At 37.3% G+C, this 17,889-nt stretch overlaps 2 protein-coding genes across 2 annotated transcripts; one reads left to right on the top strand and one right to left on the bottom strand.

The window, feature by feature from the left end:
* Window positions 1–595: 595 nt before the first annotated feature.
* Window positions 596–5,167, bottom strand: LOC118433020 (zinc finger protein 888-like). Its single transcript, XM_035844545.1, has 3 exons — window positions 4,830–5,167; window positions 2,632–3,033; window positions 596–1,014 (listed from the first exon to the last, which is right to left on the bottom strand). Exons 1-3 carry the CDS (start codon window positions 4,953–4,955, stop codon window positions 628–630), a joined length of 915 nt encoding a protein of 304 aa, XP_035700438.1. The 5' UTR covers window positions 4,956–5,167; the 3' UTR covers window positions 596–627.
* An 855-nt stretch (window positions 5,168–6,022) lies between these two features.
* Window positions 6,023–9,873, top strand: LOC110861285. Its single transcript, XM_022110390.2, has 5 exons — window positions 6,023–6,492; window positions 6,962–7,195; window positions 7,731–7,982; window positions 9,048–9,221; window positions 9,581–9,873. The coding sequence occupies exons 1-5, from the start codon at window positions 6,187–6,189 to the stop codon at window positions 9,713–9,715; spliced, it is 1,101 nt and encodes a 366-aa protein (XP_021966082.2). The 5' UTR covers window positions 6,023–6,186; the 3' UTR covers window positions 9,716–9,873.
* Window positions 9,874–17,889: the final 8,016 nt, after the last annotated feature.

The raw sequence follows: 17,889 nt of genomic DNA, 5'->3' as shown, positions 1-17,889 counted from the left end.
ACCCACTGGGGGTGTGGTTTTCTAAATTTTAGGTATTCCGTCGATACCTCTAATCAAGCTTAAAAGAATGACATATCAAACTACATGGTTCCGTTAAAATCGACAAGTTGCTTAGAGCCACACCCACTGGGGATGTGGTGTCAAAATTATAATGATTCTGTCGAGGTCCCCTCGTTGAGCTGAGAAAAATGATGTGTCACATGACATGGTTTCGTTGAAATCGAAAAGTCGCAGAGGGCCACACCCACTGGGGGTGTGGCATGTGACTATTAAAAATTTCCTCATATAATATATGCCTTAGGTTATTGTTGCACACCAAAATCTAGTTCTAGTTTCTTCAAATTCGGCTTCTATATATTTTTGGCCAAAATTTTTTAAATCTGGCCCACTGTGCGCCGCTGAGAGCCAATTCTTGGCCAAGTAACAAAAGAAGGAATATTCTAAAAATCGAATCGAGCATTCTAGAAATAAAATCGGTTATAAATTCTCACAGTAACCAACCTTATTTTCATGAAAATTATAAACTAAAAAATGATTATTAACGGCACGACGGCACAAATAAATACTGTTCAAAAAATTCATAAAACCGACAAGGTCCACTGGACATGATTGTTACTACATATTTATTTACACTTCCAGATTATGTCTGGCCACGTGCCTCGTCAAGTATCCGTAGGTGAAGTACTGCTTCGCACAAAAGTAGCACTCGTAGTGTCCATTCCCAGCATGGCATCGAATGCTGTGGATTTTCAGGCGAAATTTTAAATGACTCTGGTACTCGCAATTATCACACGCGTAAGTGATCATTCGCTCGTGGGTGGATGGATGGATCGCCGCCATGTGTCGTTTCAAGGTGGAGGTTGTAACAAATTTTTTGCAACATTTATCACAGGAATATTTCTGATTTTCATGAAAAACTCTGGCATGATAGGCGACGCCTTGTCTGCTGAGGAAAGTCTGGGGACATATTTTGCATAGAAACTCTTTCCGAGTCGCCTTGTCTTGATGGATCAGCTGAAATATTTGATGAATTATCAGAATTTGTGACATGTAATAAATATGTAAATGTTTAATTAAGGATTGATTCATAAATCGTGGCACGATTTGAAAAGGCGTTCATTACTAAGCAATAAGTTGAAATGTTAACAACTTATAATTGCATTTCATGAATAATGGGGCATATCTTTCTTTTATCGTTATAGAATTTTTTAAGCTACTAAATATTCTTTCAGTTCAATATCGTGAAAATTATACTATGTATTTATCTACGGAGCCTCATTGCAAGTTAGATTGAGATTGTGTAATGAGTTGAATCGAAAAATAAAGTCAAAAATTACGTATTGAAATAAAATACAGGGGGCAAAGTTCCCAAATAGTGGAAAAAGTGAGAAAATTTAACCTCGCCCCGAATTTCTTTTCAACAGGACCATGCAACAGAAAGGTGAGAGTCATGTTACTCTCACCGTGAAAATATTGTCCATTATATGTTAATCCAGGGTAATATACGTATTAATAGGTAATACATATACTTATGTCTGTATTAATTAATTAATACGTAATACAGTATTTTAATGCGGGTATTCATTATTCGTTACGTAAAATATTTTAAGGCGATTACGAAATTTTGTAAACGTCGTAAGATTTACTTAGTGTTTCTCACGGGTTCGGGTCCTTACTTCGGGTTTCGGGTTCGGGTTCGGGTTCGGGTTCTGCTTCGGATACGAAATTTAAGAACCCGAAACTTTCGGGTTCGGGTTCGGGTCCGAAAAATGTCATGTCAAAATTTCGGGTTCGGGTCGGGTTCGGGCACGGATTAAGAACCCGAAACCCGAATCAAACCTTTTTGGATCGATATCACAAAAAGATATTAGAAAAATTGTTGAACTACATGTGCTTCAGCGGTTGCAATACTGAAGTAAGTAATTCCAATTTCTAGTTGTCTTAAATTCGTTTAATTTCAATGGTTTCCAAACAGGTAAACGATTTACAAGAGCCTGATTCAATTAGTGTTATGGTGCGAACTATTAAAGAAATCGACTTTTTATCCTAATTTTGCTATGCAATTACCTGAATCATACCTAATTACATAAGTAATAATATTGGAAACGTCAAACTGGAAACAATTATCCAATTTTGAACTGATTTTCAAATTTCTAAAGGTCTCGGAAAGCCACTCTGGGGCAGTTTTTGAAATATTATAAATATTGTTGATTTTTAAGCTTTTAAATAATTTTTAAGTACAAATTCAGCCCATGCCTGAAAATTAAAAATATTTTCGGGTTTTCGGGTTCGGGTTTCGGATTTGAACCCCCAGTTCGGGTTCGGGTTCGGGTCCCTGAAAACGGGTACGGGTTCTTCGGGTTCGGGTTGGCCTCGGGTTTAGGATCAGTGGTACCGGGTTCGGGTTCGGGTTTCGGATTTGCAAGAACCCGACCCGTGAGAAACACTAGATTTACTCATCGAAAATCCCGAACACTGAATCGTTTACACGGAAAATTTGGACTGTGACACCTCAGTAACCGTTTTAAAAATTTTGAACGGACCAAAACAATATGATATTCATTTCAACGTATGAAACATTCCTTTCACCCCCTGGTTACATTTGTTGTAACGGTTAATTTATGTATGTACCTGGTGCTGCTTAAAGTTCGATAAATGAATGAAACCCTTCCCACAAACGGAGCAGGTAAAACTTTTCTCCGTCGTGTGGGTGGCAATGTGCTGTCCCAATCCTTGCCCAGATCTTAATTCCTTTCCGCAAAGTTTGCACCGAAATCGGATCGGATCTTCTGAGCGCACCCGTCCAACATGTTTCCTAACTTCAGCCTTTGTCAAGTAAGTTTTGTCGCAGTCGGAGTACCAGCACGGCAACCGGGGACGATCCGTGCGTTCATTATGAAAAGCGTTTTTGTGCACTTGTAAATTTTGTGAGGAGGAAAATGTCTTTTTGCAAATCTCGCAGGCTGGACGGACCCGATTTTTGTGCACGTTTGATTTGTGTATCCCCAAGTCTTTCACAACCTTTCCACGAATCTGTTGGAAATTAATTTGCATTAATCGATACAAGGTTGGCCGATACTAAAATTATGAGCAATTATGTGGGTATATGATTAAATTATTAGTAATTACTTAAATTATGAGTACACTGCAAATTTTTTTTGTACAAATCGTCATCCTCGGAGGAACTATGGTGCTTTATTTTGGGTAATGATTTATTAGGTGATTTGTCACCGATGACTAAAAAATTCGGGTACCAACTACAAAGCACACGTGACGTCGTTATTAAAAAAATTGAATATTTTTATCTAAATACTAGATTTTCTTACACAAAAGTATTGTGTTTTTTAAATAACGACGTCACGTGTGACTAGTGCACGAATTTTTGACTTATTTCTCATTGGTAACAAATCCAATAAAAGAACACCATACTTACAATGCAAGTCTTTCACGTGTACAACTCAGATCTGGTTGGGACCAATTTTATTTTGTTCAGCACAAAAAATAAGCATACCCGTATTTTTTAATTTTTCATAATGCGCTAATTTGAGCGCGAGGCGCGAATTTTAAAACAATTTTCAGCCAAAACCTTGATCTTAAAAAATTTCGCAACTTTTCGAATTTTAGCGCGAATCCAAAAATTCGAAAACATGTCTCTTCAGAATGACTTACCTCACTTATGAAAAATCCAATTGTCTCGAAATTTGGATTTCAACATTTTTTTCCAGTTTTTGAAATTCATTAAAATTATAAATTCTTTCAAATTTTTAATTTTTCAAAAAATAAACCGTAGTAACGTTAGAAGTAGCTCACCCTGTAATAATGATTTGGTTATAACTTGCCCCAATGGTGCAGAAAAATCCAACAAAGTAGATCAATAATGTTTATGCAATATTTCACCAATGGTGCAGAAACATTAAACAAAATAGATTAATAATTATTATGCATCGAGGAAAGTGCAATAATTGTGCATCAATGGTGCAGAATTACCTACCAACGATCAACGATAATTTTGAAAAATTTATGTCAAAATTGTCTAATACAATCCGCCGTCTAGTATGCATTATTGGTGCTTTATGAATCAGATCCCCCAATTCTTTCGCATCACTTGGTTTTTCCGATTGTCAGATGCTAACGGTGCTATTAATTTATGAAAAAATTGACCAGGGACTTTTTAAATCGCATCAATTAATGCAAAAAACTCGTCAACGGACGGACGGACGGTCGGACGGACGGACACGAGGAATTCAATAGCTCTCGTGCTACGCAGGGCGAGCTAATAATGCATGTGGATTTTTTACAAGTCAAGTAAGTCATTCTGAAAAGACATGTTTTCGAATTTTTGGATTCGCGCTAAAATTCGAAAAGTTGCTAAATTTTTAAAAACCGAGGTTTTGGCTGAAAAATGTTTTAAAATTCGCGCCACGCGCTCAAATTAGCGCATTATGAAAAATGAAAAAATACGGGTATGCTTATTTTTTGTGCTGAACAAAATAAAATTGGTCCCATGCAGATCTGAGTTGTACACGTAAAAGACTTGCATTGTTAGTGCATACCTCCGCGGGGTGACGATTTGTTTCAAACTTATTTACACTGTAATTGTGAGGTAATTATACCAAAAATAAGTATAATTACCGCAAGGTTGGGTAAAAAGAGACGATGACACAACCAACAGGTACATAAAACTTATCCAACCGTTGTACAAAATTTGTCCAAAATTGTGTAAAATATGTCCAACGGCTGGATAAGTTTTACATTTTAGTCCTCATTTTTGCACAACCTTGACTAAATACTTATTTTTATTTAGAGTGAACTTATCTAGACATACTTACTTCGCATTTAATCCCACGGTTCTCCTGATGTATAGCGACGTGATGGCGAAGACGCGTCTTTGTGGGGAAATATTTTTGGCAGACAAGACACTCGAGGGGAGCCCCTATTTCGGTGACCTCTGACATTATTTCGTGATTAACAGTTTAGGGGGGCGTATTTGTAATTATTGCTTTCGCAAAAACTTATGAGTTATTTCACTCCGATCTTATTAAACACTAATTTAAGTACAGATGCACTATATTACTCAGAAAATATGTTTACAATATTTTTATGCTGTATGTATGACATGCTTTATTCAGAAATGTGATGCACACGTTAAGGTAAAAATGATACTGGGCTAATATTCTTTTCCATGGTTTGATGAAAGGGTGCATTTTGTCTGGGTACTTTCAACCACGGTAATGTAACTACGTGACAAGACACTAACGTAGTTTCTGAGTATTCCAGACTAAAATAAGTGCAATGTGTTCCATTCCATTCAAATGAGTAGGATTGATGGAGAATGTCTTACTGCGTAAGATCCCTTACTTAGCTTAGAAAGTACGGCTTTTATGCATGCATTTAAAAGGGTAAAAATATACATACCCTTTTTATAAGTCTATCCGACAAACAATAAGTAAGATAGACGAAATACAGAGTTGACCTTAAATACATACTCTAAATATGAGGCAAGACGAGCCAAAAGTACAAATCCAATTCGCATCGATTTCAACGAATTAAATTTAAAAAAAGTTTACATACATATCACATACATACATACTCTGCCTGGTAATAACTTATGTAGTTACCGGGTTTCTTGGAGTGTATATTTATGTGCATTTTATTGGGCAAATGCAAATTTGTAATTGCAATTTACATATTCACCAATGCAGAAGTCCCAATGGAAAACTTCCACACTGCTCTTCGTCTCAATAAAGTTTGCAATTTTGCATGTGTACATGCAAAATACTTGCACAGCTCACCGAAGAACTGTATCTATGCCTCCCATAAACTGTATCGTTAAACTGCAAACTTACAGAACAAGGATCTTGCTCCAACCAGAAGAGGATGATTGAGATAAGAAAAATGCACATGTGTATGTATTTGTGAGCCCGAGCAACTTTAACATGGTTACGTTCTTCACTTATTTAGGTTCGCACAACATTAAGATTGACTCGCATCGTCCTTGTGCCGGTTGTGTGGAAAAATGCATGAATGCAATCCCAGCTCCAGTTTCCATTCAGCTGAATCTTATCAATCTCTAGTCTTCAATACGTGCATAAGTGAATAAATACATAATTAATAATAATTAATTAATATATTAATATAATAATTAATATTAATTAATTAATAAATACATAAGATCTCTCCAGTAAAATGTCAAACTTCAAACTAGTCTTGCCATTTCTCGGCCTGTTGTGCATTTGTACCAGTACTGCGAAGGATGCCAAAGTTCTCTCAGAATACGAAAAATTCGCCAAAGTTCACGAAACAGCGATGAAAGTCTTGTCCAATCCGGACCAAGCAGTTGACCCGAATGACCCCAATTCTGTAATGTACTTGGCTGATTTGCAGAGAAGAATGGCAATTACGGAAGGTGAGAACGGACAAGTTCACAGTGTCGCAGAATCGGTGGAGTATGTCCTGGATCATTTCAAGAGAGCGAAGAAATTGGAGGAGAAAGTTAGTGATCTCACATACATATTTACATATTTGGCGTATAAGTACACTCTTAAAAATCTGGCGTTATTCTCGGAACAGTGTGTAAATCAATTACCAAAGTTTGGTGACAAATTGTGACTTGCTGGTATCAATTTTTTTCACTATTCGGGCACAAAGTAAAATGAGCAAATTACTCAAGACTGTGTAAAAAGAGGATGACACGACCAAAAAGTAAAATTTGTCCAAAATTTGTCTTATCCAAAATTTCCAAAATGGCGGGTAAAATTTGCACAACGTTGTGTCACCCTCTTTTTTACCCAACCTTGAAGAAATTGTACTGATTTTTATTTAGAGTACTAGATTTATTACTATATATGTATGTGGCGAAAAAAAGGAACACGGGATTTTGAAAAGTGTAAAAATATTATGAATTTTATTTTTCATAAATTAATGGGACCTCCATATACAATGTTTATCGCAATATTCACAGTTGGATAAGAACATGAAATCCTTCAACATTCTTGCAGAAGAAGAGGAATTCCACAAAAAAATGAGCGAGACGCAAGAATTGGTCGGAGTATTTAGAAAGAGGGCGAAAGACTTACTCAAGTCCGTGAAAAAAGGTGATAGAATAAAGTTCCGCAAGGAATTTACTACACTGATTAGTGAATTCCAGGATTTTAAAAACCTCTACGCCAACCAATGGATTAAACTCAGGAGCAAGGTAAATTTTATCCTCTTGATTCTTTGACTTCCACAAATTATAAAATTATGTAAATACTGCACACACTCTTAGAAATAGGGTTACATTTAGAAGTTACCAAAATGTTAACATAAGTACAGGGTGGTTTAACTGTCAGGTTACAATGGGAAAAATTCGTAAATTTCCATTAGTTACGGATTTTGAATTTATTTATTTTGAATTTTTATCAAAACTTATGGAACACTGATGACAAAATTTTTAAAATATTGAATTTCAGAAGCAAAATTTCGGTAACTAATGGAAATTCACGAATTTTTCTAATTGACAAATTTTCCATTGTAACCTGACATTTAAACCACCCTGTATGTGACTCTACCGCCAGGTTATATTTACGAATTTGTCACAAACTGGTTATAAATTTATAAATCTCTTAATAATTTCACAAGTCCGGGAAAATTTATAACCACTGGGTGGAGTCCCATGCATTAGTTCACTTTTTGGTTATGATCGTTACCCTACTTCTACGAGTGAATAATCATTTCCTACCTTTATGTAGTTAACGGGTAATGACCAGTTTCTCGAGATGAATCAGGTGATCGATGAAATGCAAGAAGAAATGCAGAAATTTAATGCAATGTCTGATCTTCCGTTTGCTCGGCATTTGGCTGGAGTTCTAAAAAACGTGGGGATTTCGGATGCGGATCTGATCTCGGAAGGGTTTGATAAAAGACTGGGGGTAGATTTTAGCTTGCTGGAATCTCTGTTGAAACTTTATCAAAAACTTGAAGGGATGAAAAATCAAGTTTTGGTAAGTGAAATAAGGCAATTCACAAAGTTGGCACACTCTAAGAAACCCGGTAACTAAGGTATTACCAGGCGGAGTATCGATTTGACTCTACCGCACGATAATTAATTTATTATTGGGTGGTACACACTTTGTTACCAAAGCGGTAATAACCCTGGAAGCCAAATTTGAAAATATTACCAGTTGGTAACCAATTTTCCACCACTCAAAATGGAACCTTTTTTTAAGCTACGCGAGATAAGCTTAGCGACTTAAGCTAAAAAATCAAGCTAAAAATTAGAAATGATGTGGTACTTATCTTTTCGTTGAATGGGCACTTGGAGGTCAAACATTCGAGGGCAAAGTTCACAGTAGCGGCCTGTTTTTTTCTCAAGCGGGCGAGCGGAGGAGTGAAAATTTTCTCCTTCGAGGTCATTCCGCTCCCTTCACTCTCGCACGCTTGCACTTCATTCAATGCATATTATTTTTTACAAAATTTCACAATCTCGTAAATTAGTGCATGCATTCATATAATTTTATGTTTCCTATAAATATATGTACGCTATATTTTATAAATTATAAGTTATTGAACCCATCGTCACTTTTTTTATTACGGATCGGTGGATAGTAGGATTTAGAAAAGCAAATATAAAATTATATGAATGCATGCACTAATTTACGATATTGTGAAATTTTGTAAAAAATAATATGCATTGAATGAAGTGCGATCGTGCGAGAGTGAAGGCAGCGGAGTAACCTCGGAGGAGAAAATTTTCACTCCTCCGCTCGCCCGCTTGAGAAAAAAACAGGCCGCTACTGTGAACTTTGCCCTCAAATATTTGACCTCCAAGTGCCCATTTAACGGAAAGATAAGTACCACGTCATTTCTAATTTTTAGCTTGATTTTTTAGCTTAAGTCACTAAGCTTATCTCGTGTAGCTTGAAAAAACGTTCCATTGTCAGTGATAAAAAAATTAACATGCGGTTGAGTTACATAGATGCTCCGCCTTATTTTACCAGCAACACGTGGTGAGAAATGTAACTATTTAATTTAGAAATGCCTTTATACATAAATACGTACATATTTAGATTGAAGAAGACGCGAAAACCAAAACACAATTTGACGAAGAAATAAAGGATATGGAAGAGAATATAATTCCAGACTTTCTTCACGAGCACCAGGGCCAGCTAAAAGTGGTGATTGCTGGCTGTTTAGGGACAGCATTTAGCAGTGTTAAGAAGATGAACCAATTTGAGGAATTGGTGAGTATTTTTGCACTCTTAGAAATAATTTTACCCTTTTGAAAAGTAGAGATTTCAAAAGGGTTAAATTATTTCTAAGAATGTAACAAATTTATTAATTACGGCTGAATCGTGCACTCCTAAAAATAATTGTATTCTATTTTTAAAAGTAAGAGTACTTGTAACTCTATATGAAGTAAACTTTTCTCAATCCAAAGTAACGCATATTTACTTCGAAGAGAATGAAGTTTACTTTGGATTTAGCATCGTTTATTTATTTCACATGGAGTTTGATAAGACTGCTATTACTTTTCATAAAAGTAAAATTATTGCGAAGGGTTTGGTCAAAAATAATTAAACGCTTTGGTGTATTTTTGTAGGTCGATAATGTTTTGAAAATTCATAGTAAACATAAAGCTCTCAATGAACAATGGCGCGTTGAGGTACTGGGGATCGATGATGTGCTTATCGAAGCAAACAAATTGATGGAACGAATGCTAAGAGATGAATTTTAGATGATAAACTGGTAGAATTATGTGAAGATATGGTTGCTGGTTTTAAGCAATTTATTCGATTTTAAACTCGCATTACAGAATTTTACAAACATAAATTTTGTATGGGTGTATATTTGCTAAAATGTAATCAATAAATTAGTCGTGTTTTCAAATATGTACTTCAACGCAATCATTTTCAATTCTTTGATAACATACCCATACGGACCAACCTGGATTCCCATGCATCTCAAAGATATCCACGTTTTCCGCTCAAATTTAGATATATTTCTCTCGTTGGCTCGACCGGAAACCAAATTTTTTGAACTCTCGACCATGCATGCTCCATGTGGAATCAATACCATAATAAAAAATGATGAGAGCAAGGCAACAGTTGGGAGACAGATGTAAAATAAAACTTCTAGTTTCTCAAACATTCGAATTGTACCATAGTACGCCAGGGTGGTGACAGAGAAGCCGAAAAATATTAGTGGAGAAAGGGAAAAACTGCAGAAATTTTGATTCAGGTACTTCGTAACGGTAAGAAAAATCCATTCGGTAAATAAAATTCCTTAGCTAACTTACATAAAAAATCGTTACCAGGATTAAAAAATTTTTTAACTCAAAATATATATGTAATCATGAATATTCAAAATATTAGATGACAATGTTGAAAAACTCTTAATACTGTTGTACAAAATTTCATAATCCAGTAGGGATTCGACAATGAATTTCGAGATAAAGGATAAAACTTTAATGACCCATGTTAGACTCTTTCTTAATTATAATTTCCATCTAAATAGGTATATAGGACCAGTTTTGTGTTGCTTTAACTTAATAATTGCAATGTTTATACAGAATTTTAAATTTGGCCCGTCCCTTGGACGGGCTCATAAACTAGTCTAAAATAATAAGCATAACCTTAATTCTAGCTGTCATTCAACGGTTCGGAGAATACAGATATTATCAAATTAAAACAAGGCATCAATATCTTTATCCTAGACCAACAATCAAGCGCAATTTCAACCGTAAAAACAATCAATCCCAGTACCCAAAGTACCCCCGCAATGACAAATACTGTATGAATAGTTCCCTCCATGGACATTCCTCCCTCCATCTTGTTCCTATAACCGATCAACTTTTTCACAATTCTCGTAATATTTTTTCTTGCTTTTGAAGCCGCGAAATTCCTACGATCCTCCAGTTCAGCAAATATTCCAGATTCAAATACCCCGCGTTTAAAAATCGTTACAATCTTTTGCCCCATTTCACCCCGAGTTTTAAATCCCCACCCTAACACCCCACTAAATATGGTTTCGCTTCCTTTAAAGAAATGGATCGAATCATAATTCCGCCTAAAATAGGTTATTTCTTTTTCAATAATTTCTCTTCTTTGGACAAACACGGTTCTGCCACATTGCACAATAAGTTTTTCGATATCATAATCATGCTCAACTTCAAATCCGGGAGAAACCGGTAGCAAAGGATGCGTCAAGTGGAGCGGATTAACCAAATTGGCAACCGTTTTATCAAACTTTGAAAGATTCCGAAACTCAATTTGCATCTTATCAAACAGAAATTCCATGTGTTTACTTAGTTTTCCGAAAAACGAATTTTCCTCAATGTTTTCCACATAGGCAGAGGCTAACGGGTAGTACGGCAAGATAACGAAATCTGTACTTTGATCGAATTCTCGATGTCTTACGGCATGATGGAGACTGACGTTGGCTGGATTTAGCATAGTTATGGATCTATTTTCGGGAAATCTTGGCAAGTTGTGCACGTAATAGGCAAAAATTAAAGGATTAAACAATTTTTGTGTACATTCTTGGTCTTCATCCTTTCTGCAGAGAGGTTTCGTCAAATCAGCAAATTCAGATACTGCATATTTCGCCAAAGGGGAGGATAGTTTCGTTATCGAAACGCCGATATATCCATTTGTTAACGTGATACAGGCAACGCACCAGAGGCCAAATACGATTCGAAATTCGCGCTGTTTCCATAGAACCGTAGGAATTTGTAGGGTTTCCTCAAAAAATGTCGAAATTAATAGAAGTACGGGAAAACTTGTTGAAACATTCGAAATATTTTGAATTCTTAAAACTAACACTAAAACCATGGATGAAAAGAATCCCGCTATACCAATCAGCAACCAAACTTCCCACCTAAATGGGGCAACGTAATACCTGAATCCAGACTCCACTTGAGACCAACAAGTCATAAAATCGTATCCCGTCGAGGTTGTGGTCACCCAATCGAGATAATACCCGTCCCGCAGTTCGATCCCAATTTTGATATGATTTGTAACTTTCCCACGTTCCTCCTCGATTCGCCCGTCGCATGGTGTCATTCCAAAGTCGTCCATTTCCGCGCAAACCCGTCCCGTCGAATTGGTGAACTGAATCAATAACGATATAATTGATAGAGTGGCATCTATATCGTGGATTTTTTCAAAATCCTTTAAATATTTCTTTGCCCCAAGGGGCGTAACTATGCCGGAAAATTGTGTAAATTCTCGTCCCGCTATAAATTTCCAAATAATTTTAAACCTTCCCATCTCTTGCTGCATAAGTGCGCTTAGCGGACGATAAATATGTTCAATTTTCGAATCTGCAATTCTAACCAGATTCAACGTTTTACAGGCGTAACACGCCCTCAAATATATTATCCTACCCTTCACGACCGTGTCAATACTAATGATAACGACATATTTGTATAGTTGCAATTCAAATGATGCCGCCGAATACGGGGGTCTGGTGAGACTTTGGTGTATCCACAAAAGGTACAGGTAACCCAGCGTACCAACCATGACTTCTCTCCGGCTGGGGAATATAATCAGTTGGTCAGCCGCCAAGATGAGATATTTCGACATTTCAAACTCCGCGATGACAGGTTCGATCCCACCCAGGTTTCCCGCGGAATTCAGGTAGTTGATGACGTAAAGACATCTCAAACTTTTGTAGTGATGGATTTTAAAGAGGGGCGTCAATAAGCGGATTTCTTTCCTGGTTAGTGCTATGTGCGAATAGTTTCCGGATATTCGGTGACGTAGCGGAGCAAAAAAGTAAATGTATCCTCCCCTCCACATTTGGGAATTGGTGTACACGTCGTTTTTCAAATTTTCAGTTGCCAGCCCACCGTGAATAAGAAAGGTTTGACAGGTTTCGACTTTTTCGAGGAGGCGGTCAATCCTAACGGTGAGAGATAATGTGTGCAACGAAAAACTTAGGGTTATCAGCGGTATTAGAGTTATTCGCCACATGCCGTCACTTGCCCGGAAACAATTTGCAAATGTTTTTGGAAAAAATTAATCCTACAAAATTTAATCTGCAATTCAGTTGAATTCGCTTCATGTATTAGTATAAGTCGTTATTTGTCAGTAAATGGTACTTGCCTCTTGATATTGTCCATCTTTCATCGAAACAAATATGAAACTGAGAGTATTTTTGTGAATACTTGTAAGGTATCGTAAATAGATGAATATTTTCACAACGTATTTTATGATGGTGCTTTGATCTAGAAAAAGTACTACCACGTTGCGTTGTTACAACAATGCATACCCAAGTATTGCCTTCTCAAAAATAAATTTTCCTCTAAGGCAACAACTACCTAGCTGCATATTAGTTGCAATTACAAATGTTAATTTCCTGTCCGATAGTGCCATCCTATGTGGAATATTAATCGGCATTTCTAAGATTAATTATAGTTCTACATTTTCATTGGACATACAGACGAATTTACAGCCAATTCGGGTCTGCACGGAAACAATCTAAATTGGCAATCAAATGGGAGCACGATACTGATGCACACGCACATAAACGAACTCTACCCTTTTATTTTCGTTAACAGAAGCTACATAATTTATATGTTTGAATTTGTACATGCAGCAGTATGATGTCCAATATTTTAATCCTTTGAATCTGGAAAGGAATTGTTATAATGATAAAATTCTAAATGAAATTTTAACCAATATTTATGTCAACTGTAGTTTTCCATTGAACGATTGTTTTTCAGTCGTTTTCTTTCAAAAATTTAATAAGCATTAGAACGTAGATCAGCTTCAACTAACATTAAAAAAAATTAAAATCATTATAATCAAAATTAAAAAAATACTCCCTCTTTACTTCAAATTTTCATGGCTTACTTTCGCACCCATGTATCAGAGCACTGTCCAATATTCGCTGATACACGGCGACATCTGTCCGATCCATCATGACGCTAAGCACGCTGCTCATCGCTCGACGTAGGATGTACCCCTTCGACTCTTTGTGAGTTTTGATATAGGCTTTATCCAGACGGACATGATTTTCGACAACTTTTACCGCAACGAGGTCTGGCGACATGTCGTTTAAAGCTGACCGCAACGTTTCCCATACTGCCTCCACAGCTTGGATGGATTGAGCCACCATGTCAGAGGGCAGTCCTTCATAGGAAGTAATTATGGTGATGACGTTATGCCAAAATTCCTCAAGGGATGGACAGCTCTTCAAGTGGACCGAATCTTTGACAAGTTTTCTTACAGATTTTTCCTTTTTCCCACCACGATCATCTCGATACAGACAGCGATACGAGATCCAGTCAGCTATGATTTCGCAATGCTTGCAATTTCCCGAAATGTATGGGTCGATTTTTCCCATAGTGTACAAAGGGGCCCAGTCATCGTCATGAAGAACTCCACGACAACCGGAGTGCGCTACCTTAGTCGTCACAAAGGCGGCATGCCGGTTTTTTTGCATCCTTTCCTTGTAAATCGTATTCGTTATATGTCGCAATTCAGCGAGCTGGGTTAGGCCGCGATAGTGCGGCACGCACATGTACCAGGCGCTCGATCCGATCGCGATATCTGTCGCCCAATCGTGCGCGACATCTCCAGCGGAGCAGTTGCAGCGGGCCACTTCGTCAACAATAGCGGCACAGGCGTCGGCATAGTTAGCAACGGCAGATAGGCCGCCATAGCGTCCCGCCACGTGTAACTCGTTCATCGGTTCACCTGTGGAAGCATCGTGGAAGACATCGACGATTTCGTTATAACGAACAATGACGTCCACCGCTTCTCTGATCGAAGGGCAAACCTTAGATCCAAGGGGAACCCAATTTTCATCGACCGCAACTCCCGTGCCATTTTGAAACATGAGCGGAATCTTGAAGTATGGCGACATTGCGGCGTCCCACCATCTCGCAGCTAAAAATTCTTGAGGCGTCGGGTTACGTCCTGACAATGGCATGTCTTCGAAGTTATGCGATGCAACCAGTTCTGCTTTATGTGCAATTAACGCCGATGTCATTACGACTTCTTCCATTATGGCGGGAAACGAGGTCCCAGAAACCCTAGTCGAATCTACTAATGCCTTCACATAAGCCTCATGTCCCCCCAATTTAGGATCGTCGCCCGCCACCACGTAATCTATGCAGGTTGTCAAGCACAACGTGGAGGCACAGACGGACAGCTGAGCAAGGTCAAATCCACGAATAAACATGAAGACGTTGCAGCTAAAATAAAAGTCTCGCACGGCTCGAGAATGAGCTGGTGCAATAAAATTGGATTTTGGCGAAGACTTTTGACAATTCCGTTCTCCTTCCCTCCGTTTTCTTTCCCAAAAACGTTATTTTCAAAGTTTTAGCAAAAAAACTTTCTGCAGCTGTTTGCTAACTAATTTACCTTAAAAATGAAAAAATAATAATTAGATTATACCACGTATTTGTAGAGAAACATGATGTCAAAGTTGCTGCATGGAGTTTGGCGATCACTTATGACGAGCAGTGTAGTACAAGAATTTGAGTGATCGTAATAAACCCATAAAGTAATTTAAATATTTTCTGCTGGTCCAGTTAGCCAAATCGTAACTATATTGTTAAGAAATGGAGAATTTTCGCAGATTTCGTGACCTAATATTCCGGAATTTGATGATATGAACGTATTTAATACTTTGCACATTTCATACTCAGGAGTAGCCTCATTATAACTGTATAAGAAAAGTAGATACAGTTCCGCACACCAATGAAACTTAATATAACTGGTAATCTTGACCCAAATATTATCCTAGAGCGTATTATAAAATATGCTTTTATAACACCTTTCAAATATCTACCTTTTTTCACAAGCTCCACCTCAGCTTCTGACTTTGACATAATGCGAAAGAGTGTATGCAGAAATATATGTATGTAAGTATCTCAAAGCCACTTGAAGCTACTGGTGCAATTATGTTTCTAGTCGCTGTTGTAGTGTGTATAACCAACAATTTTTGAGCACAAATTTGGAACAATTTGACATTTTACAGCCGAGTAGACTACTGTCCGACTTTGTAGCGCTTATACATTTGTTGGGCCTCCCTGTCTCCGTCTTTGCGGCCCTAAATTTTTCAAAATTTTTGTTACAACAATGCCTACATATGACTGTTTGACACTGGTATTATGGTCAATGTTGTCACGACAAAACTTACCCTTTGTCCCCATATAGAAGGATAAAACTACTCCAAAAACATACAAGATAAACGGGTTAGTAGCCCAGACTCGTACCTAATAGTAAGAGGGAGAAACTTTTTGCACACAGCGTAGTCTCAAGACAACACGAACCCATCTACGCGGAAACTCGAGTTTTCACAGATTCGAGGGAATACAATTTTATTACGTGTTATTCGGAGAAAGAACTTAGCTTTTTGTTCTATCAAAATGCATTTAAGGTTTGGGTATGGATCTGGATTTTATCCAGTGCAGTTACTCTCATCATATTGGGAGAGATTTTTGTCGCGCTGAACTTTAATGGAGAGCCCAATCTAACATTTTCATTTGGACTTCACATCGTTGGAACGCTTTTTGAGGTTGGGGTACATATCGAGTCCAAAGTGCGAAATACAAACTTTTTCAGAATTCTGCTCGGAACTTGGTTGTTCTCTGCGACAACTCTCACTAGCAGCTATAAAGGGTTGGTCATTACGAGTCTGAATTCACCAAAGAGTGTTAGACACCCTAATATATTTGAGGTAAGTATCGGTCTAAAATCATAGAGATTTGCAGAGCAAACCACAGATTTATACCTATTGTAATTGAAACAATAAACGTGCTACCTAAATCACCAAAAAATTGGAATGATTTCAAATCTGATTTAAAATAAAGTACAATATGTAACAAGTGAAGATCAGATTATTATGTACAAAGCGAACTAATGTTATAACTCTTACTAGGACATTGTCTGCAGTAATGCCGGAGAGGAATCAAAATTTCTTAAAATGGATAAAATAGAAGTATATGTAGCTATGGGGAAGGCCCTGAAAGTAAATATCCTTCGACTGGATGTCTTTGCAGCTGGTCACAAAGACGAAGAGAATTGCTTCAACATTTTCTCTTATGTCAAGTTCATGCGGCTTTCATCTTCTCCGTCAACAACCTGGGTACACTATAATATTATCTACACTATGCAGGTACTTATGGAATTGTCAACATTAAATACGCCAAAACAGAATGTGATCTGGTATAACTTGATGAAACCTAATCAAATCTATCACGGTGGGAAAGCAGAGGTCGATTTACCGAAACTTAATATGACAAAAAATCCGGAATTTGTTCTGCAGTGTGACATTGAACGCGAATTAGTCGACTGTGGTAAATCCATATTCATTGGAGATAATGATGAGATCGATCGTTGGCAACGGTATCTGGGTCGGACTTATAAGTCAATAAAATTTTACGTGGGCAGGAATCCCATCCCATTAATTAAGAATGCATGGAATTTCAATGTTCATCCAGGCAAGAAGGGTGAAAGGATTCCAACATTGTTTAAAAATGCTATGGAGGGAGGAATTCTTAAGAAGGAAGTGGAACTAGAGGGTGATTTATTTTTAAAGATTAGGCAAATGCAAACAGCTGGAATTCCAGGGTTCTTGAAAAGTACTAAATTAGTAGAAAGTACTTCTCCTGGGATGGGTGGAAGTATTCAGACGATTTTTATTATATGGAGTGCACTTGTGGTCTTGTCAGCTGGCATGTTTTTGATCGAGCTTTGTACTGAAATTTGGAGGAAAATTGTCTTTCGGAGTAAGGAGATCGGGTGTTTTTGCAAAGATAGGCAGATTCGACCTGAAATCGTAATTTATTTATTGCATTATAGCCAATAGCCTTTGCACAACATAAATGGTTACGTCGCCCCTTTTATGTTATACCGTTACGCTCGACTACCGTGACACCATAAACTTTGCTTGATT

Source organism: Folsomia candida, unplaced genomic scaffold (genome assembly GCF_002217175.1).
Source record: "Folsomia candida strain VU population unplaced genomic scaffold, ASM221717v1 Fcan01_Sc039, whole genome shotgun sequence".
Taxonomy (NCBI): Eukaryota; Metazoa; Arthropoda; class Collembola; order Entomobryomorpha; family Isotomidae; genus Folsomia; species Folsomia candida.
The sequence above is the reverse complement of the archived record's forward strand: the minus strand, read 5'-3'. Positions and strand labels throughout refer to the sequence as shown.

Excerpts from the sequence above, each read along its gene's own strand:
- LOC118433020 (XM_035844545.1), bottom strand. The coding sequence starts at position 4,955 with ATGTCAGAGGTCACCGAAATAGGGGCTCCCCTCGAGTGTCTTGTCTGC. Across the intron at positions 3,034-4,829 it reads ACCGTGGGATTAAATGCGAA|ATTCGTGGAAAGGTTGTGAA; the intron begins GTAAGTATGTCT and ends AATTTCCAACAG. Across the intron at positions 1,015-2,631 it reads CGAACTTTAAGCAGCACCAG|CTGATCCATCAAGACAAGGC; the intron begins GTACATACATAA and ends CAAATATTTCAG.
- LOC110861285 (XM_022110390.2), top strand. The coding sequence starts at position 6,187 with ATGTCAAACTTCAAACTAGTCTTGCCATTTCTCGGCCTGTTGTGCATT. Across the intron at positions 6,493-6,961 it reads CGAAGAAATTGGAGGAGAAA|TTGGATAAGAACATGAAATC; the intron begins GTTAGTGATCTC and ends CAATATTCACAG. Across the intron at positions 7,983-9,047 it reads GGATGAAAAATCAAGTTTTG|ATTGAAGAAGACGCGAAAAC; the intron begins GTAAGTGAAATA and ends GTACATATTTAG.